The sequence below is a fragment of the Rattus rattus genome, chromosome 13, assembly GCF_011064425.1.
Source record: "Rattus rattus isolate New Zealand chromosome 13, Rrattus_CSIRO_v1, whole genome shotgun sequence".
NCBI classification, from domain to species: Eukaryota; Metazoa; Chordata; class Mammalia; order Rodentia; family Muridae; genus Rattus; species Rattus rattus.
The window spans coordinates 2,622,454-2,644,762 of NC_046166.1; the positions used below are offsets into that span (position 1 = coordinate 2,622,454).

The window sequence follows — 22,309 nt, forward strand, 5'->3', positions numbered from 1 at the left end:
TGAAATCCCCACTTTCAAACTGTAATGTAGGCTGAATCGGGAACCTGTGTTTGCAAATCGCAATACGTGCCGAAAGACCTTGACTTCAACACTGATTTTGAAACTAGCGGTCAATGCAGAGAATATTTTACTTAAAATATTTGCCACCCAACCTGTAAGCAACCGACTAAGAACTGGACGTCTGCCAGGCCGCAGAGAGCGTTTCCCGCGGTCAATCTCCCCAGCACCAACACTGAAGTCCACAGGCACCAGCTAGATCCACCTTCACACCTTTAGGGGTGGAGACTGGGAGAGACTGGTCTAAACCACCCTCATCTGGTCATTCTATCAGGGGCCTCTCTCCAAAGAACCAGAACTCACAGCTGAGTGAGTAACCAACAGGAAAGTGTCTCCATTTCCTGCATATGGTACAAATTTAACATTCTGTTCTCTTGGGGAGACCCAAACAAACATGCATATGTCCTTCCCTAAAGGGAAAATATTTTCACATATTACAAAATTCTTTCCCTCAAAGAATAATCTTCTGTCTTTCTCAGTCCTCTCTCAAATCTCTTCACAACTCTCTTCCCCTGCAAACATGGGAATCTTAAACAAGACTTATTTTAACTGGGCTCAACCATTTATTCTATAATTCAGAGACAGGCAAAACTCTCTCAGCCAGTAACATAGCATTGCAGCACGCACACACGCGCGCCCACACACACACACACACACACACGTGCACATATGCACATACATTAACATACACCAGGAATGGTGGTCACTCCTGCCATCTCAGCAAATAAATGTCTGAAACAGGTCTATTAGCATGAGTCTGAGGCCAGCCAGGACTATAGCATACGAGTAAATAAATAGCAATAGATTTATATATCAGAAAAAATGGGGAATGGAGAAAAAGTAATTCCAAATCAAATACTGAATACCAGACATTCCCTAGCTCCCATAATAATTCTTCACCCCCCATTTCTGCATAGGTGGGAAAAGAAAAGAAGACTGCCATTTTCACATTGAAATGAAGTGAAAGGTTTAAATTTTTCTTTTCTCACTTCTATCTTTGCTTCAGTTGTTTATAAACGAATATGACACAATCCCATTCGAAGCCATCTCTTACCTGACTGGGGAGTGTAACTATGGAGGGAGAGTGACAGATGACTGGGACCGGCGCCTCCTATTAACCATGCTGGCTGACTTTTACAACTCATCAATCATTGAAAACCCTCACTACAAGTTCTCTCCCAGTGGAAACTACTTTGCGCCTCCCAAAGGCACTTATGATGAGTACATTGAATTCATTAAGGTAAATTGTGTCCAGAAGCTTGGATAAGACAGGTGTGTGTGTGTGTGTGTGTGAGAGAGAGAGAGAGAGGGGGGGGGAAGGGAGGAGAGGTAGGAGAGGGAGAGAGATGGAGGTGGGGAAAGGGGAAGGGGGGAGGGGAGGGGGGGGGGAGAGATTTAAGTGAATGGTGAGTAGTACCCTGTAATGTACAAGTTTAGGCAAGCAAGATTTTAATGACCTTTCAGACTCATTTTTTTGTTCGTATAATTACTGGACATCAGGAAATCTAAAACTTGTGGTACTTGATGCTTAGTTGACTCTTAACACCTTATTGTTTGTATATCTGCCATATGAATTAATGCTTCAGTAGGAAAAGAAAAAAGGACCTGCTTCCCTCTGTCCTTGTGGCATTATCTGGATGAATGGCAGCTTAATGGGAGAAAAAAATCACATAATTTGTATTAATTTAATATTTGATGTATACAGGAGCTTTAGTGAAAGATTGAGAACCTAAAGAAGCAGTTTACTTTGGCATTTATAAATCCATTTAAATACACAGCGACTATAGAAAACTGAATACACAAAGGGGAAACCCTGGCTCCTACAGGGTGCTAAACAATGAGAAAGGGATTTCGACATTTGCAGGGGACGGGCGGGGGGGGGGAGACGATGACTAAGAGAGAATAATGTTACCTCAGTGAAGTCTGCAGACTCCTGATAGACAGCTTTCTGTCTCCAGTAAGAAGAAAATCCCTCCTCCTCTTGGCACAGCACAAGGGGAAACTTACACCGTGTTGTTAGGCAGATTAGGGCAGGATGAAGACTCTAAACCCGTTCATATTAAATAACCTTTAGCTCAAAGTGACTGTTCCGCTAAGGCAGTGTATTGTGGAGTGACACACCCTGATCCCACTGAGTATGTGATGCGTGCTTCATGTCTTCCCTTAGAAACTTCCGTTTACTCAGGAACCCGAGATATTTGGATTACATGAAAACGTTGATATCTCCAAAGATCTTCAGCAAACAAAACTCCTTTTTGAGTCCTTGCTCCTCACCCAGGGTGGCGTCAAGCAGACAGGCTCCTCGGGAAGCACTGACCAGATCCTGTTAGAAATTACTGAGGATATCCTCACACAGGTAATGCTTGGCTTAAATGCAGCACACGTGCTGTGATGGAAATGTGGTCTGTCCTGGGAGTGCCATGACATGGCGGGAGAAGATTAGCAAGTTCTTTACTTGCCAAACACTAGTTCCAAATCTGCTAGGTGGTGAGAATAATTTCAGTTGTTGTAAGGGCTTTTCTTTTTGAGGACTTAATTTTTTTTTGAGAAATTAATTTAAAATAGTTTGTAAAATGCCTACTACATAGCCAAGTGCTTAGTAACTACAGTTGTGGATGAACTAATGTGCGTATGGTGTATTTCTATTTCTAAATAAAAGATTTTTTAGAAATAGAATGTTCTGAACCTGCTGGTTCAAGGAGCATCTGGTTTTTATCTATACCTCGGGAGGGGAGGTGGAAGGCACAAGGAGGTGATGTCAGTGCTCGGCCAGCATCTACATCCCACAGGACAGCCCAGTGCACTCAGCCTTCTGGGTACTGCAGAGAGGTGCTGTGTTGTCACCTCTACTCTGTCTCAAGTCAATAGAGTGCCTGAGGGAAAGTCCAGCAGATGATAACCCTCACAGCCATCTTTATAGTTCCCTTGTGATGTAAACACTGGGTATACGGCCATACATATCTGGCCCCTAGTCCACTTGCCTCCAGACTCCATGAGCTGTACCACCACAGGATTCCCTCAGTAATCCTGGCTATGGTCACTAAAGTAGGAAGGGGCATGGCTCTACTTGCCACCCTGCGGGAAGACAACCGTCAGTCAGAGCCTCCACACTGCTGACTCTGCAATCTGCCTCTGTGGTGAAAGGCTGTTGACTTCACAAGTGCTCTCTCCAATAAGAACTGTTACCCCCGTTGAAGGAATCAGAGAAAGGACTGAAAGAGCTTGAAGGGGCTTGAGACCCCATATGAACAACAATGCCAACCAACCAGAGCTTCCAGGGACTAAGCCACTACCCAAAGACTATAGACGGACTGACCCTGGGCTCCAACCTGCATAGGTAGCAATGAATATCCTAGTAAGAGCACCAGTGGAAGGGGAAGCCCTGGTCCTGCTAAGACTGAACCCCCAGTGAACTAGGACTGTTGGGGGAGGGCGGCAATGGGGGAGGGTTGGGAGGGAACACCCAAAGAGAAGGGGAGAGGGGGGTTAGGGGGATTTTTGCCCGGAAACCGGGAAAGGGAATAACAATTGAAATGTAAATAAGAAATACCCAATTTAATAAAGATGGAGAAAAAAAAGAGCCCCAAGAAGGACCCAGCAGGAGATTTATGACTTGTTTGGGGTAAGGGAAGTAGGCTGAGTCAAAGTCTTTAATACCAAGAATATATATATAACTTTGGGACGAGAAAGGCATCTTGACTCTCAGTTCAACCATTCCCGGGCTGGGAAGCTCCACGGCTGCTTGAGGAGCATGAGCTCCAATGTCTCAGGACTTGTCAACATTCCACAGGCCTTGTCATCGCGTCACCTGAGTGTCCATGAACTGAAACCCCTTACTTTCTCCCTGTGCCCTAGAGCATTTTTACACTTACAGGATTGGCTATTGGATAGGAGGGTAAGTTAACCAGTGATAATTGGTTATAAGTAAACATAAAACCGTTATAAAATTGTGAATAAATTTTATCAGTGGGGAACAAGACTTAGTTTTAAAAAAAGAAACAGTACAGCCTCTTAGAAATATAATGTCTTCATCTGTAAAGTGGGAATTACAATGCTCACCTATGTGTTAGCTAGTATTGACCTTAGAGTGGAATGAAACCTATTGTCTGCTCTGAGAGCAACTCGTGATTTTCAGCATCTGTTCTTTCAGCTCCCAAACGATTTTGACATTGAAGCAGCACTAAGGAGTTATCCTGTGAGGTACGAAGAGAGCATGAACACTGTGTTAGTGCAAGAAATGGAACGCTTCAACAAGTAAGTAAATCCCCAGGAATTCAGAGAGCAACCAACCAAAACTGGTAAAATGACAAGCTGGTATTGAATTTAAAAATCTTTTTAAAAGTATTAAAACACTCCTTTTTTGTCTTTTTTGTTTCTGTTTTTGTTTTTTGTTTTTTTTCTTAAATACCATACCCTTGGGCCCCAGGAGAATTTGGGGGTGAGGGATGTTTCAGGACAGAGTCTCTGTATAGTCCTGGCTGTCCTAGAGTTTGCTCTGTAGACCAGACTGGCCTCCATCTCAGAGAGATCTGCCTGCCTCAGCCTCCCAAGTACTGGGATCAAAGGCGTGCGCCTCCACTGCCAGGCAAGGAATTCCTGTATCGTGTAAAAATGGTGATGACAAAGAGATCCAATGACTGGAAACAGTCTTTAGTCACGTGACTTCCCATCTGTTACTGTCCTCCCTCTTCCCAAAGTAAAGATGGGGTTGGAGAGATGGCTCAGCAGTTATGAGCGTTATGAGCGCTTGCTGCTTTTCCAGCAGACTGAATTCTGTTCCCAGCAGCCTCATCAGACAGCTCACAACTACCTGTAGCTCCAGTTCCACGGTTTCCAACTCCCTCCCATGGCCTCCATGCAACGGTACCCATACACAGATACCAAACATGCACATAATTAAAAAGAGAAATAAAAAAAAAAAAACAAACAAGAGAGTGAACCTGAGCTGGGTCTCTGTGTCCTTTCTGCCAGTTTCTGACACTGGCATGTGCTTTCTTTCTCTTTTTTAAGAGCTGTGGCCCAGATTAGCCATCAATTAGCCATTAGACCTCATTTATTTGTTGTTTGGTTGGTTTTTGAGACAGCATAGCCCAAGTTGACTTCAAACTTGCTATTAGCTCCCACCGGCCTTGAACTCCTAAATCCTCTGCCTCCACCTCTGAAGGTCCTGAAGTACAGGTGTGTGGTCCTAATCTTGGCTCCCTTTTCTTACTGAAGTGGATTAGGTATACCATGCTAAATAAATTATTTGTTCTGACTTCTATTGATTTTTTTTTTTTTGTAATTCAATATTGGATCGAGAAATAGAAAGTTGTTTTGTTGTGAGTTTTCTGTAATATTTCTATATTTATCTTGTTTTCTGGACTTGTTGATATTATAAGGCTCAAAGTGAGTCTTAACTACCGGGAGACCTCCCCCCGCACCCTCCAAGTGAGACACGAGAACGGAGTTTGATGCAAATGCAAGAGGTTTATTTTCCAGCGCGTTGGGGACAACCTTCAATCAGCCCCTTGTGGCAAGTGACTAGAAGGCGAATGGCCATAACAAGCAGTTTTTATACTTTTTAGAGGTACAGGTTGCATCAGCAAGGTTACAGTTTAAACTTATTAGCTAAGCATATTGACCTTTGAATCTATTGGCTAGCAAGCATATGACGTGTATTAGAACTCTTATCTGGGACCAGAGGGTCAAGTGACCATCAATACATTCTGTGCTTCTTCAAAAATGTCCTGTCCCTGCTCTTCCTGAGAATTGTGGGTAGAGAATGGATCTTGGCCTGGCCTTGGCCTGAGGCGGGAAGCTGGTACTTGGCCTAATCTTGACCTGAGGCGGTGTGTGTAAAACTGGCAAAAGCCCCTAGCATCCCCATAACCTACCTACTTTCTACCAGGTTAATAGCTCTTACACTTAGTAAGAACCAGGGCCCTTCAATATATTAAGGTAAAGTAATTAAAATACCATGCTGCTCCACTTAACTCTGGAATCTTTTAGGGCATGGAGTCCGTTTCCTTGCCTCTTTGTTAAACTGGATCCTAAGACCTCATAGATGCTAGCCAGATGTACTCCCACTGAGCTACAATTCCAAGCATAATTTAACATTTCTTATGTAAATATAATAATTATATATACATAATCTCTCAGCTCATCAAGCTTCCTTATCCACTAAGGTATATTAATGGTGATTTCAACTGTCGAGCCTGAGTAGAAAGCAGTGTTTGAAAATGTACAAATCAATATGTGCTTTATGCTTCAATACAGGGTTTCCATTTTCAGCCATTATATAATACTTGTTTGGTTTTTGTGAAACAAGGCCTTGCTCTATAGCACAGACTGTCTTTGACCTCACTGTATAGCCTCAAACACAAATCCTATCTAAGTGGTTCATGCATGGAGAGCACAGTGTATGTCATCATATCCTGTTTGCTTACCCTTTTCAGCTGTCTCTATGTTACCACGTTACCTATGACATCATTTACCCTTATTACCTCGTTACCTATGACATCATTTACCCTTATTACCTCGTTACCTGTGACATCATTCACCCTTATTTTTCCTTGGGTGATTCTTTGCTTGCGTCCATTGTGTCCTCCCAAATGTCCAGAAATCCAAAGAAACCCGTAGGGGAGTTCAAATGTGACATCTCACAGCCGTAGGGAGAATAGTCCTAGAGTTCACGCGACTTAGGAAGAGTCACAGTATTTAATGTAGCTACAGGCAGAAGCAAGGCTGGGACGGCCTGAACTCAGTGTACCTTATACAGTGGTTGAAACAGAAACAACATTAAGCATGGCACAGAAGAGAGAGCGCAGAAAACATAAGGTAAGCTTTTACAGTCGACTGGCGACCTGCTGCCAGTGACACACAGTGGAGGAGCTGCAGCTGGGGACTGGCGGGCATAGTGCGAACCTAACTCAAAACACAGCAAGACTTAACCCAATGCTGGAGCCATGCTGGGGCTGTGGTTCCACTGTAGGCTACAAGCCTGCCATGCGTACGGCCCTGAGTGCAGTCACCAACACCACAAACAAACCAACAACCAGAGACGATAAAACGACTGAAAGAAAACACAGAGGGAAATTGTAGGACTCTAGTCTGGATGATGATGTGATTTTTTTCTTTTTCTTTAAGATCTGATGCCACCCCACCCCACCTCACCGCCCCAGGGTGGGTGGCAAAGATAGACAAATAAAATTGTCTGAAAATACAAAAGTTCTCTATATCAAAGGAAGCAATCAAATGGTGGGAGATATAAAACATATCTAAAGAATCCATGCAACTTACAGAAATCAGGCAAACATTGTGATTGATCAACAGGCAAGCATCTTGAACATTGTCACGCAACATATAAAGGCCATCAGCAGCACCTTTTAGAGATGCAAGTAAACAAATGCCATCCCTCACTCCCACAAGGACAGCAGTTACTTGAAAACAGCATGGCGTGTCCTCAAAAAAATATTAGCATACCACCCAGCTGTCTCGGTTTCTAGTATTCACCTAAAGATGCTCAATCACTGTGTCAAAGCGAGGTCCGACTCCCACTGCAGCATCCTTCCCAACTATCGTGTTATAGAATCAACCCGCCCCCAGCAGAAACTCCCACAGCAGTATTTATTCCTAAGAAGAAAGGAATTCTTTCATCCGTGACAGCAGTAATAGAACTGAAGGACATTTGCTAAGTGAAACAAGCCAGACCCAGAAAGACAGACAGTACACACTCTCATTTTTTGTGGACGGGAACTAATCGTATATGAGCAAAGAGTACAAGGTGGTTATCTGCAGCTGGGAGATGGGAGGATGGAGGATAGGGGTCAGGGTGTGCAAAAGCTCAGCCACACAGAAGGGAAAAGCTTGGGCTGTCACATCAGTCACACAGCACGCCTAATAAACATAATAATTTTGCACGTGTTTCATTTCAATTCCAAAGAGCTGTAAGTTTCCAATGTTCTCATGACAATATTTGCAGTAACATGTTAGTGAGTTTAATATAAATTTCCAATTATATTGAAAATTGTAATACCACCTTGCATTCCATAAACATACAATTACAAGTTATCAATATATAATTTTTAGAGTTATTTAGGTCCTGGGAAATAATAGCCAGAAGTTAATTCGATATTATTTGATACTAACATATAATAATAATAATAATAATAATAATAATAATAATAATAATGGTATAACTGGTATTAGTCTATATTTTAAAGTGGTTTACCACTTATGGTGGTGCATGCCTCTAATCCTAGCACTCAGGAGTCAGAGGCAGGGGGATCTCTGTGAGTTCAAGATCAATCTGGTCTACATAGCCAATTCCAAATCATCCAGGACTGCATAGTAAGACCCTGTCTCAAAAAAAGTATGTAATAGCTGAAAAATACTTGTTCAGATGGCACCTCCAGTTACCTCACCGCCTATGAAGTGCACACAGCCATGCTTTGGGAAACACCCGTAAAGCATGCCTCCTGCTGTCTCTTCTTTGGCAGATTGTACACTGTTCTATCAAATCTGTTGATGATGAAGTTCCTTTCATTGCAGTTTAATTATAACTATCCGTAATACTCTGCGGGACCTCAAAAAGGCGATTAAAGGTGTAGTTGTGATGGACTCTGCATTGGAAGCACTTTCTGGCAGCTTGCTTATTGGAAAGGTTCCAGAAATGTGGGCACAGCGATCGTACCCAAGTCTGAAGCCCCTTGGAAGTTACATCACAGATTTCCTGACCCGGCTGAAGTTTCTAGAGGTAAAGTATTAGGTAGATAGGTGACAAGTAGATGATAGATGGATGGATGAACAGATAGATCATTTTATGCTTAAAATATACATTATTTCAAATGAAAAATATGTATTCAAATGTTGCCCCAAATGACCACGTAGCACAATATAGACTTACCACTGTTGACCAGGGGTCATTTCAATGTCCCCAGGTGGAATGGAACATGATTGATAATTCCTGGTTATGTAACCAAGTATACAAATATTATAAGATGCACACACTTTGAAGCAGAAAATGGACATTTACTTTAGTCAAACTCAAGTGACATCTATATTTATGAAAGTTCTTAGTCTGTGATTCCCAGACACTACTGTTTAATGGTACCTTGTGACTTTATACAAAATGGCCCGAGACTTTAACAATGTTGTCCTTTGTCTAAAAATGAAAGCCTTTTCTTCTACTTTATCTCAAAATTGGAGAAATCCTTTGAATCTACCTTCCTAGGCCTTCCCCAGCATGTGCACATGCATATGCATGTACATGTGCACATGTGTGTGAGCACATACACAGGGATGTTCAGGGCACAGGAAAGTATAAGGTAAGAAACTGGTTTTCTTCCTTGGCCCCTCTGCTTCCTCATTTCATAGTCTATGTTTACACGAAGGTACAATATGGGGAGAACTAGAGGCATACTTTGAGAGTAGGGTGCTCCCCAAAAGTTGTACCAAGTGCTGCCATACCTTTGGCTTACCCTCTGTCATCTGCCACCATGAAAATGGCCTTTGGCCAGATGTCAGTCACATGTCCCACTCCAGTTGGTAGGCAGAGTTCTACCACTAGGAAAGTTGGACTGGATGTACAGCAGGGCTGAGGAAGGGCAGCAGTGTCTTCCCAGAGACAGAGAAACACAGTGCTCATTCCGTACAGGCAGGACCACCATATAGTCCTGGCTAATTAGAAAAGAATTCCTGAAAGTAAAGGCACACTTGAAAATATTCTCTGGGGCCGCATCATAGAGGATCTTGAGTAGGACACCAGAATGTTTGGTTTTACTTTGATGGGCTGCTGACAAGATGACAAATCTGGCCCAAGCCATGTAGTCAGACGAGTTTCAGGGACATTGTTGAGATATTAAGTAGACAGGAGCAAGAGAACTGTGCACACTGGCACAGAAAGAAGACCGAGAGCCCTAATCCTGAGGGGCAGTGCACCTGCAGACACGGGGACACCAGGGCTCCCAATCTGGAATAGCACAGGTTAAAGCTTCAGCTGATGGGTAAAATTTCTAAAGATGGTGGCTCTTTACTGGGCTAAGCAACACAATGAATACTCACAATTACGTCTTCTCTTTTGTAGAAGATTTGAATCCTTCAAATTAAAGTTACTCAAATTAATGCTGAAACCACTTTGAATTTCCAAGAAGAATAACTAGAAGAAAACAAGGGGGGAAGAGAACATTTGATGTCAGGGAAAGTCTTGTAATGAAAGTAGGGGCAGCCTAGATGAGAGCAGGAATTGTGTGTAGTGGCACTTTTGTAAACATAGCCATAATGCATTTTGTTTTTCTTTACAGGATTGGTTCACTATGGGGAAACCCAGTGTGTTTTGGATCTCTGGTTTCTTTTTCACCCAAGCCTTTTTAACTGGAGCTATGCAGAATTATGCCAGAAAATACACCGTCCCTATTGATTTGCTAGGCTACGAATTTGAGGTACAAAAGGTCACTTCTTTAACTAAACAGTTAAAGTGATATTAAATCAGTCATATATTTGAGCAAGAAGAATAAGCAAAATGTACATGTTAAAGCCAAATATAATCAAATTAAATTACTTTTTATTCTTCGTGTTTTATAAAGTATGTAAATTTTGTCTTGCTGTATCTAGAACTTTCATAATCTCAATATTTGATACAAATAATTCAGTATTCTTATGTTGACAAAAATTAATGTGGGGTACAATAAAACCTGATAAAATGCTTCAAAATAACTGTACACGGCTGGGTAGATAGCTCAGCTAGTAAGATGCTTGCCACAGAAATCTGAGCACATGACTTCTGCCACCAGAACCCATGTAAAAACACTGGGCAGTGACATGCGTTTGTAATCCCAGCCCTAGAGAGGGGGGTAGCTGGATCCCTGAGGCTCACAGGCCAGCCAACCAAGATGGATGTCTCCTGAAGAATGACACCCAAAGGATGACCTCTGGCCTCCAGACGCGGATGCACATCCAGGCTCTTGCACCTGCATGTGCACACCAATGCACGCCCTTGTATGCACACTGCACACACACACACACACACACACCAACAGCTATACAATATTATATATTCCTATAGATTATGGATAAAAAAAATCTCATAGTCTAACAAGTTTTATTTCTATGTATCCTGACTATTCCACCAGGGTTTTCTTGTGACATGAAGGTATGTAGTGAACAATATTAATAGTGTGGTTATTAATAGTAGTGTTAACCTCTTCAGGTGATTCCTTCCGATAACGCTACCAATCCACCCGAAGACGGCGTTTATATTCATGGACTGTATCTTGATGGTGCACGCTGGAACAGGACCAGGTTGGTACTTTGAATGAGAGGCTCTCTGCCACCATAGATGACAGACCCTCTCCTGCCTTCTTGAACCCAAAGGAACTCTTCTGTAAGAAGTAACAGATCCTCAGAATCCTTACACAATGTCATTGTTCAGGCTGGGACAGTTGATGAATGACTGTATTAGGTCCTAACAACTTTAGCTAATGTTCCAGTCGTCTCCTGCTTCTACTTGATGACAGCTCCCTTACGTCCTGTACTGTGTGGGACTGAACCGATTTGAAACAAATGACAGATTAATGAAGTTCCCATTTATGGAAAGGAAATCTGTTTACATCTGATTGTGGGGGGGGCAGGGGAGGGGGAGAGAGAGAGAGAGAGAGAGAGAGAGAGAGAGAGAGAGAGAGAGAGGTTTGCCGTTTTGTTTTGAGAAACATAAGAGCAAACCACTAAGCTTTTCTTGGTTTAGAAGAAGTAGGGATAAAAAGGCAGAACGGTTTTTTCCCTTAGAACCCTGGTCCTTAACAATTCATTTATCCAAACAGTCTATTTTCGAAGGCAGGGTTAAAAGCTGGAGGCAGGAAGATTTGCCAGTGAGGGAGCAATACAGGAATTCTATAGAGATAATTCCAAGGCAGGGTAATGAAGAGGCCCAGTCCACTTCAGGGCCTCCGTAGGTTTGTGACCACATCATAATGCAAATGTATCCAGTCCAACTTCAAAAGTCCCTGTAGTCTGCCACAGTCCTACGCTGTTGAGGAGTCCACAGTTCCGAGGCTCTTCTGAGACTCATGGCTATCTGTGTATCTACCTGTAAAGTCAAAGGCAGGTCCCTTCCTTCCAATGTACACGGGGTATTCATTGCTATTCTTAGGTAGGGAAGGGATGTGACGAGGGATGACTGAGCAAAGCAGGGGCCAAAACAACTGGGCAGATTCCAAATTCAAACCCCATTCCCAGATAACCGCTCATTTCTGTCTCTTTTCTGATCTCTGTCTCGCTATGTCTATCTCTCTCTCTGTCTGTCTGCCTCTCTGTCCGTCTGTCTGTCTGTCTGTCTGTCTAATCTTCCCCCTATCTCTGGTCCTCTCATATAATGAAGGCCAGTGTCCTGCTAGCACTCTGTTCTAATGAGCAGACCTCAGCAGTAACTAACATTGTCCATCCATTTCTCTTTTCAGTGGACTGCTGACTGAACAACATCCCAAACTTCTGTTTGACCTGATGCCCATCATATGGATAAAACCAAGTAAATATGTAACAAGTACATTTGTTTTACAGAGAGCAATGGTGAATGGTCATTGTTCCCCTTGTTTTTCTCAAACCTTTTAGGGTTTAATTCAGTTTTTGATTTATAAAATATGGACTGTCTGTGCTGTACATATTTTGCGGCATTTCTATTGTTTTGGGAACAGCACTCTGCTTCTTTATGCTCTTGGCTTTAAGGGCTGGAGAATGGCTCAGCAGCTAAGAGTGCTTGCCATTTTCCCAGAGTTCAGTTCCCTCACCCACAGCTGACAGCCTGTAACTCTCAGCTCCAGGGACCTGAGATTCTCTTCCAGCCTGCTGGTAGCTCTAGCCGAGGTGATGTGACATGCATGTTCTACACACACTGTGTAGACACAAGTTCACACCTGGCACCCATACACATAGACACACACGCATAAGACGTGAATTAAAAAATAACCATCATCTTGAGATAGCCTTGTTTACTCTATTAGGTTGGCTTCACCTCTTAAGAGAGGCCCTTGCTTTCACATCATCCTCATCTTCCCTTCTTCCTTCCTTCCTTCCTTTCTTTTTTTTTTTAATTGTTTGGCTGTTTTGTTGGTTTTGTTTGGGTTTTTTGAGAGAGGGTTTCTCTGTGTGGCTCTGACTGCCCTAGAACTCAGAGATCCTACCTCTGCCTCCCAAGTGCTGGGGTTAAAGGCCCATCATTGTTTTTCTAAAAGTGAACTAATGACAATAATAACGAGGCTCATTCATTTTTAGTTTTAGCTTTTTGATGTGGTCAGACCTAGCGCCTCTCACGTACGAGGCCAGTGCTCCACCACTGACGCAGATACACCCTTATTTCTAAATAACAGTGGTAAACACATCCACAACCTACCTACGCTCACCACCCAACCTATGAAATGTCTTTCCTATTAATGGGATTCAACCATGACAAGTGGGGCTTCCACTTAGAAAGGCTCCTAATGCCTTAGATCTGGCTTCTAGGAGAGGCCCACAGGGTGTGCTGTGAGTTTACAGAGTTGGTATATTCTCCGTATCAGCGAGCCGCTGCTTCTAATTGACAAGGCATAACGCTGTGAGTAGACTGGCTTCACACCTGCATGGACACTGGACTTCTTCGCATTTGCTTCATTTGTAAATCAAGATGTCCAGTGCAGTTCTAAAGAGTCCTATTAGAGTTCAAAGTCGTTTCTCCCTCAATCTCTTCTACCACACACTACTATATTTGACTTCTTCTTCTCCAACTTGTCCCCTTTCCCTTCCCTCCATATCCTCTCTACAGGTTTTTCATGCCTGCTAAGAGATCAAAACTGTTTTTCTAAGATTTGTTTTTATGTAGCTGGAGAGATGGCTCAGCAGTTAAGAGCACTCCCTGCTCTTCCAGAGGACTCAAATAATCTCCCCGCACCCATGTTGGGTGGCTGACAACTGCCCGTAACTCCAGTTCCAGTGGACCCAGTGTCCTCTTCGGGACTCTGTGGGAAACTGAACTTATGTTCACGTGCTCCCATCCCCACACAAAACGCACACATATACCCACAATTATCTTAAAATTTTATTTTTTAAGTTATGTGCATGTCTTTGTGTACCTGTGAAGCCAGGAAAGGGCGTCAGATCTCCTAGGTCTGGAATTACAGAAAGTTGTGAGCTGCCAGATGCAGGTGCTGGGAGCTGAACTGGGGGCTCTAGGACAGCAGTCAGTGTCTTAACCACTGGGCCACCTCTCCGATCCCATAAGAGGACAAAACTTTACAGTCAGCTCCTGGTTTCTAGGCCTAGACTCATGTCCCATATGAAAGTGCTTGCCTTGATATAACAACTGTTTATATTTAAATTTAAATCTTCCAAACATCACACTCAAGATCTTGGCCATTCTATTACAAGGTAAAGAGGATTATTTTAGAAACGGTTGTTTCCTCATTCTTTAATGAGAATGTTTGTCTCTTTCTCATTTTTCAAGATCTAAAGACTAGGATTGTGAAGACAGATGCCTACGTCTGTCCCCTCTACAAGACAAGCGAACGTAAAGGAACTCTTTCCACGACAGGACACTCGACCAACTTTGTCATTGCAATGCTATTGAGGACAGAACTGCCTGCTCAACACTGGATCAAGCGTGGGGTGGCTCTGCTCTGTCAGTTGGATAACTAAGTCAAGCGAGTTTAGAAAGTGTCTGATCATTTTTTAATTTTTCACCTACTTAAAAAAAAAATCCCCAAACTGAGTATTGTGGTGTCTTCTTTGAACTTGTCTTTGCTGCGTTCAGTCTGGCCCCCTCATCCCTCACTAGAAAAGTTCCATAACCAGATCCCCTTGTGAGTTTAGCTGGATGCCTTCAGAGAGATGTGGAACAAAGTGTTACATTGAGACATATGAAAGTCTTTATAGATTTCATTTAGTTCCTTAAAGCTTGATAAAACATAGGAAGACTTGGCATCAGGTGGATGTAATTGAGCTTATGTTAGCGGGCATGTCCCTCACGAGGGCCGACCTGTCCAGCTCCAGTCATTGCACACATCCTCTCAGCTACCTGAAGTCACTATGCACGGACACTCGGACACTCAGAAGCATGGCGAGGAAAATACTAAGACAAAGAGCCAAAGCCTGTTTCTCATACTTCTAAGATACTATTCTAATTTCTCAAAGTATCCTTGTGAGTAACAAGGAAGTGAAGGGACATGGCAAAGCAGACTGGTGGTTAGTGCAGTTCCCATGGCTACAGTGACGTCATTCCTCCTGGCAGTTCACTTTTTTATTGGAACTGTCAAGTGTTTTACATTTTTTTTCATTTTGTTTTATTACTAGTAGTAGTAGTAGTACGTGGAGAGAAAGAGAAAGGGTAGAGAGAGGGAGAAAGGGAGGGAAGGAGGGAGGGAGGGACGGAGAGAGGGAGGGAGGGAGGGAGGGAGGGAGAGAGAGAGAGAGATATGGGAGGGTGTGCATGCCACAGTGTGTGCAGTGTGCGTGTGGCGTGTGCGTGTGTGTGTGTGTGTGTGTGTGTGTGTGTGTGTGTGTGTGTGTGTGTGAGCTGATACTCTGCTTCCTCTTCCTCCTGGGGACTGGGACTCAGGTCATCAAGTTTGCACACCAAGCACCTTTCCCCTCTGAGCCAGCTTGGTGACTCCATCTCTCCTATGTTGCTGCTAATACTTGATGTTCTTACCACTTATCGTGCACTGATAATACTAACACACACGGAGAATTCATAAATATTCCAACAAAAAGATTTAGTCAAAATCGTTTCATGTTGCGGAGCGAGGGAGATCACTCAGTTGGTAAAGGGCTTGTCATCCAGGCGTGAGAACCTGAGTTCAGCCCCCTGAACCCGTATACAGACTCTAGATTGGGAGCTGGAGAGAGAAGGCTCAGCAGTAAGACATGACTGCTTTTGCAGAAGACCAGAGATTAGTTCCCAGCACCCACATCCGGCGGCACACAACTGCCTGTAACTCCAGCTCCAAGGGATCGAATACCCCCTCGTGCTTCTGTGGGCAGCTCACTCATTTGCAGAAGCCCACACGGAGATGACCAAATACACACATAATTTAAAACATTTTTTTCTCAAGTTTTTAAAAGCATGACTGAAGTGACCCGCACTTTGCAACTGCAGGGCTGGGAAAGCGCAGAGGAACAGACTCGTGGGACTCACTGGCCAGCCTGTATAGTCAGCAAGCCCTAGGTCTCAGCGAACAAGGCGGAGGGAGGCCGGAAACGTGCCTCAGTGGGTAACAGTGTTTTCTGTCCGGCAGAGAAACTAACTGGGTTCAGTTCTCAGTGCTCACGTCAGGGGCTCACAAAAACCTGGTACTCCCTGGAGTTCTAGGGCATCCATTGTGGGTCCTTAATGGCCCAGAATTAAAGGAGGAAGAGTTGAGGAAAGCTTCACCCAAGACACCTCAAATGAGGACAGCAGTGGCTGGCTCCCTTTTCCAACCTGGCGCCAGAAAGCGGGCTCCACAACCATTAACCCTAGTAAGAACGTATTACTCCGATAGTTTTCGGGTCTCACTCCTTGTTTGACCTTATAAGGTTTTTAACCCCTTAGATTCTCCCTGAGTATGCAGATGAGAAGTATCTCCCAACACCTCTGCCCTGGCCAATTGTACAGGGCCCCACAGACCCTGGCCACCTCCTCGGGGGCATAAATCCTCCCCACCCCCGATAAACAAACCAGTCTGTGAAGCTGGCCCAGAGCGTGCGTGTTCTTTTCCGAGCACTACCACCAAGGCCTGTATTGCACCCACCCAGCCTAACTAAGCTTCTGTCCCACTGGCTACCCCAAGGGGAGAAGTGGACCAGCAGCCATGTATCACCCCTCTTCTGGCCTCCAAGGGCACCTACATACACACGGTACACACATACATGCAGGCGTATACACATAAAATAACCTTTTAAAAGGTGGGTGGCTTCCGAGGAATAACACTTCAAGGTGTATGTCTGGCCTCCACACACTGTGCATGCATGTGTGCAATGCCTACACACACACACACACACACACACACACACACACACACACACACACACTTTTAAAAGCAAGTTCTGTTGTATTATGGTTCCCTCCTTAGGGTTCAGAAGTTGCTTAAGGCTGCAGTTCTACAGCTCGGAATACGTAGGTGCAGATGCACCATGAATCTGTGGCCCAGTTAATTGTTTTAATGGCATTGGGATTTAACCTTGGTTCTCATGCACGCGGGGCAAGCACTCTGCCATTGACAACACAGCCCCAGCACACTTTTATTTTGAGGAAGGGTCTCACTAAGTTACCCAGGCTAACTATGAACTCACCTTAAGGTTGGCCGCTAAGTCACTTTTGATAATGCCATCAGAGCAAAATTGTTGGTTCCTCTTAATTAAGAAATTCTGTTTTCCAGTGGCTATGTGCCTAAGTCTTAAAAACATGGATTCGGTTTCGTGGGCAACACCCAGCAAACACTTTGTATTTCCCAAAGAGGGTAAAAGCTCTTAAACTTGACGAATCCAGCAAAGCAGAAAAGACGTCACGTTTCCAAACAGCACAGCCCACATGTGAAAAGCAAGGCGAGCACGCCAGACTGTCTTATGACCAAGTATTTATAGCAAAGCTATTTATAATGGTCCCCAGAGGGGAGAGGCGATCCAGAGACACCTGCAACATGGGAACTTCAGAGCAGCCGTAGAGGATATAAAAAAGGTAAAATTTTGTCTTTGGAACCTATTCTATATCAAGAGAGTAACATACTTTATAAATCATTTAGATCTTGCCTAATACACTGCTGTTTTTAACTGCTGCCGTTCCTACTCTTGGTAGTATATTTCCCATAGCACCGTCGCTTTCAGATCGCTTTTACTAGATCGATGCTGTGTTTTTAGCACATTTACTGTGCATAGGAAAGACCATGTGTTGGGTGCTATAACCATTGAGAAAAACTCACCAGCTGTGTCTAAAATAAATCAATAATGAACTTTTTTTAACTTTTTTATTGGATATTTTACATTTAAATGTTATTCTCTTTCACAGTTTCCTGTCCATAAGCCCCTTATCCTCTCCCCCTCCCCTCTTCAACCACTCCCCCATTCCCACCCCATCCCCTGACAATCTCTTACACAGGGGGTTCAACCTTGGCAGGACCAAGGCCTTCTCCTCTCATGGGTACCCAACAAGGCCATCCTCTGCTACGTATGCAGCTGGAGCCATGGGTCAGTCCATGTGTACTCTTTGGACAGTGGTTTAGTCCCTGGAACTCTGGTTGGTTGGCATTGTTGTTCTTAGGGGGTTGCAAACCACTTCAGCTCCTTCAATCCTTTCTCTAATTCCTCCAACGGGGGTCCCGTTCTCAGTTCAGTGGTTTGCTGTTAGCATTCACCTCTGTATTTGACATGTTCTGACTGGGTCTCAGAAGACATCTATATCCGGTTCCTGTCTGCATGCACTTCTTAGCTTCATCCATCTTATCCAGTTTTGGTGGCTTTATATATATGGGCCACATGTGGGGCAGGCTCTGAATGGCCGTTCCTTCAGTCTCTGCTCTAAACTTTGCTTCCGTATTCCCTCCTATGGATATTTTTCCCCTTTTAAGAAGGAGTGGGAGCATCTGCATTTTGGTCATCCTTCTTGAGCTTCATGTGGTCCGTGGATTGCATCTTGGGTAATTCAAGCTTTTGGGCTAATATCCACTTATCAATGAGTGCATACCATGTGTTTTTTCTGTGATTGGGTTACCTCTCTCAGGATGGTATTTTCTAGTTCAATCCATTTGCCTATGAATTTCATAAAGTCATTGTTTTTGATAGCTGAGTAGTACTCCATTGTGTAAATGTACCACATTTTCTGTATCCATTCCTCTGTTGAAGGGCATCTGGGTTCATTCCAGCTTCTGGCTATTATAAATAAGGCTGCTATGAACATAGTGGAGCATGTGTCTTTCTTGTATGTTGGAACATCTTTTGGGTATATGCCCAGGAGAGGTATAGCTGGATCCTCAGGCAGTTCAATGTCCAATTTTCTGAGGAACCTCCAGACTGATTTCCAGAATGGTTGTACCAGTTTCCAATCCCACCAACAATGGAGGAGTGTTCCTCTTTCTCCGCATCCTTGCCAGCATCTGCTGTCACCTGAGTTTTTTTTATCTTAGCCATTCTGACTGGTGTGAGGTGAAATCTCAGGGTTGTTTTGATTTGCATTTCCCTTATGACTAAAGATGTTGAACATTTCTTTAGGTGTTTCTCAGCCATTCGGCATTCCTCAGCTGTGAATTCTTTGTTTAGCTCTGAACCCCATTTTTTTTAATTCTTTTTTTCGGAGCTGGGGACCGAACCCAGGGCCTTGCGCTTCCTAGGCAAGCACTCTACCACTGAGCCAAATCCCCAACCCCCTGAACCCCATTTTTAATAGGGTTATTTGTCTCCCTGTGGTCTAACTTCTTGAGTTCTTGTTTATTTTGGATATAAGCCCTCTATCTGTTGTAGGATTGGTAAAGATCTTTTCCCAATCTCTTGGTTGCCGTTTTGTCCTAACCACAGTGTCCTTTGCCTTACAGAAGCTTTGCAGGTTTATGAGATCCCATTTGTCGATTCTTGATCTTAGAGCATAAGCCATTGGTGTTTTGTTCAGGAAATTTTTTCCAGTGCCCATGTGTTCCAGATGCTTCTCTAGTTTTTCTTCTATTAGTTTGAGTGTGTCTGGTTTGATGTGGAGGTCCTTGATCCACTTGCACTTAAGCTTTGTACATGGTGATAAGAATGGATTGATTTGCATTCTTCTACATGCTGACCTCCAGTTGAACCAGCACCATTTGTTAAAATGCTATCTTTTTTCCACTGGATAGTTTTAGCTCCTTTGTCAAAGATCAAGTGACCATAGGTGTGTGGGTACGTTTCTGGGTCTTCAATTCTATTCCACTGGTCTATCTGCCTGTCTCTGTACCGATACCATACAGTTTTTATGACTATTGCTCTGTAACACTGCTTGAGGTCAGGGATGGTGATTCCCCTAGAAGTTCTTTTATTGTTGGGTATAGTTTTCAATATCTTGGGTTTTTTGTTATTACAAACAAATTTGCAAATTGCTCTTTCTATCTCTATGAAGAATTGAGTTGGAATTTTAATGGGGATTGCATTGAATCTGTAGATCGCTTTTGGCAAAATGGCCATTTTACCATATTAATCCTGCCAATCCATGAGCATGGAAGATCTTTTCATCTTCTGAGATCTTCTTCAATTTCCTTCTTCAGAGACTTGAAATTCTTGTCAAACAGATCTTTCACTTGCTTGGTTAAAGTCACACCGAGGTATGAGGAGTAGAAGGCAGGAAATAATCAAACTCAGGGCAGAAATCAACCAAGCAGAAACAAAAAGGACTATACAAAGAATCAACAAAACCAGGAGTTGGTTCTTTGAGAAAATCAACAAGATAGATAAACCCTTAGCCAAGCTAACTAGAGGGCACAGAGAGTGTGTCCAAATTAACAAAATCAGAAATGAAAAAGGAGACGTAACAACAGAATCTGAGGAAATTCAAAAAGTCATCAGATCCTACTACAAAAGCCTATATTCAATGAAACTGGAAAATCTGGAGGAAATGGACAATTTTCTAGACAGATACCAGGTACCAAAGTAAAATCAGGAACAGAAAACCATCTAAACAACTCCATAACTCCAAAAGAAATAGAAGTAGTTATCAAGTCTCCCAACCAAAAAGAGCCCAGAACCAGATGGGTTCAGTACAGAATTCCATCAGATCTTCATAGAAGACCTCATACCAATACTGTCCAAACTATTCCACAAAATAGAAACAGATGAAGCACTACCAAATTCCTTCTATGAAACCACAATTACTCTTACCTAAACCACACAAAGACCCAACAAAGAAAAGAACTTCAGACCAATTTCCCTTATGAATATCTACGCAAAAATACACAATAAAATTCTTGCAAACCAAATTCAAGAACACATCAAAATGATCATCCATCATGATCAAGTAGGCTTCATCCCAGGGATGCAGGGATGGTTTAATATACAGAAATCCAGCAATATAAACCACTATATAAACAAACTCAAAGATTAAAAACCACATGATCATCTAATTAGATGCTGAGAAAGCATTTGACAAAATTCAACACCCCTTCATGATAAAAGTCCTGGAAAGATCAGGAATTCAAGCCCATGTAAAAGCCATATACAGCAAACCAGTAGCCAACATCAAACTAAATGGAGAGAAAGTTGAAGCAATCCCACTAAAATCAGGGACTAGACAAGCTGCCCACACTCTCCCTACCTAGTCAAGATAGTATTCAAATTCCTAGCCAGAGCAATCAGACAACGAAAGGAGGTCAAAGGGATACAAATTGGAAAGGAAGAAGTCAAAATATCACTATTTGCAGATGATATGATAGCATATTTAAGTGACCGCAAAAGTTCCACCAGAGAACTCCTAAGCCTGATAAACAACCTCAGCAAAGTGCCTGGGTAGAAAATTAACTCAAACAAATCAGTAGCCTTCCTCTACTCAAAGGATAAACAGGCTGAGAAAGAAATTAGGGAAACAACACCCTTCACAATAGTCACAAATAATAAACACTTTCAACGTTGCAAAAATGACATGGGCTTCTTTTCTTAATCCCTTTAAAAGTTCCATTTAGTTATTTACAAATAGGGAGTTTTCTGTTTGTTATTTTACATCATTTACACACATCTTTGCTTTACGTTTTGGAGTTAGCAGGCAAATGGATTTTAGTATAGCATTTTCATATGTTCATGTCCTTATACTCTGTCCCCTGTTCTCTGGGTGAGCCCCTTCCTTCCCTATATAGTTCTGCTTTTGACTTTCATATTCTATGTCCCTTCGCTCTCTTCTCTCCCCTCCCTCTTTTAAGACCATTTCCTCTGTGCTCCCCTTTCTACGTTTATGTAGCCTATGTGTGTGTGCATGTGTGTATGCATGTGTGTATGTGTATTCACATGTGTGTGTTGTGCACGTGTGTGTGTGTGTGTGCATGTGCACTTGTATGAAGGGAGGAGGCTGATGTGGGGTGTACACTGTATTGTGCTCCACTTTATTTTAAATTTCCTTCATTCTTTGCATTTTTAATAGGTGCATATGCCCATAAATGGTTGTCCATCTCCCCCCCCCCCGCAACATGTCCCCTTCCAAGCTTCATGCCAAGTCCAGTTGGCACTGCCCATATGTGTGAGTGTTTGGGGCGGGGTGAGGCTGTCCACTGGAGCACGAGAATCCTATCAGTAGTTACATCTTTAATAAAATGACTTCTACTCCCCTAGAAAATAT

At 43.1% G+C, this 22,309-nt stretch overlaps 1 protein-coding gene across 1 annotated transcript in view; it reads left to right on the forward strand.

Annotated features, from left to right (window-relative positions):
- Dnah12 (dynein axonemal heavy chain 12) overlaps positions 1-14,770 on the forward strand; it is a 151,962-nt gene extending 137,192 nt beyond the window's left edge. The window contains 8 exon segments of the mRNA XM_032919024.1: positions 1,064-1,297; positions 2,225-2,413; positions 4,208-4,311; positions 8,590-8,794; positions 10,341-10,478; positions 11,246-11,337; positions 12,492-12,559; positions 14,507-14,770. Coding sequence (XP_032774915.1) covers positions 1,064-1,297; positions 2,225-2,413; positions 4,208-4,311; positions 8,590-8,794; positions 10,341-10,478; positions 11,246-11,337; positions 12,492-12,559; positions 14,507-14,697 — 1,221 coding nt within the window. The 3' untranslated portion in view covers positions 14,698-14,770.
- The last annotated feature ends 7,539 nt before the right edge of the window (positions 14,771-22,309 follow it).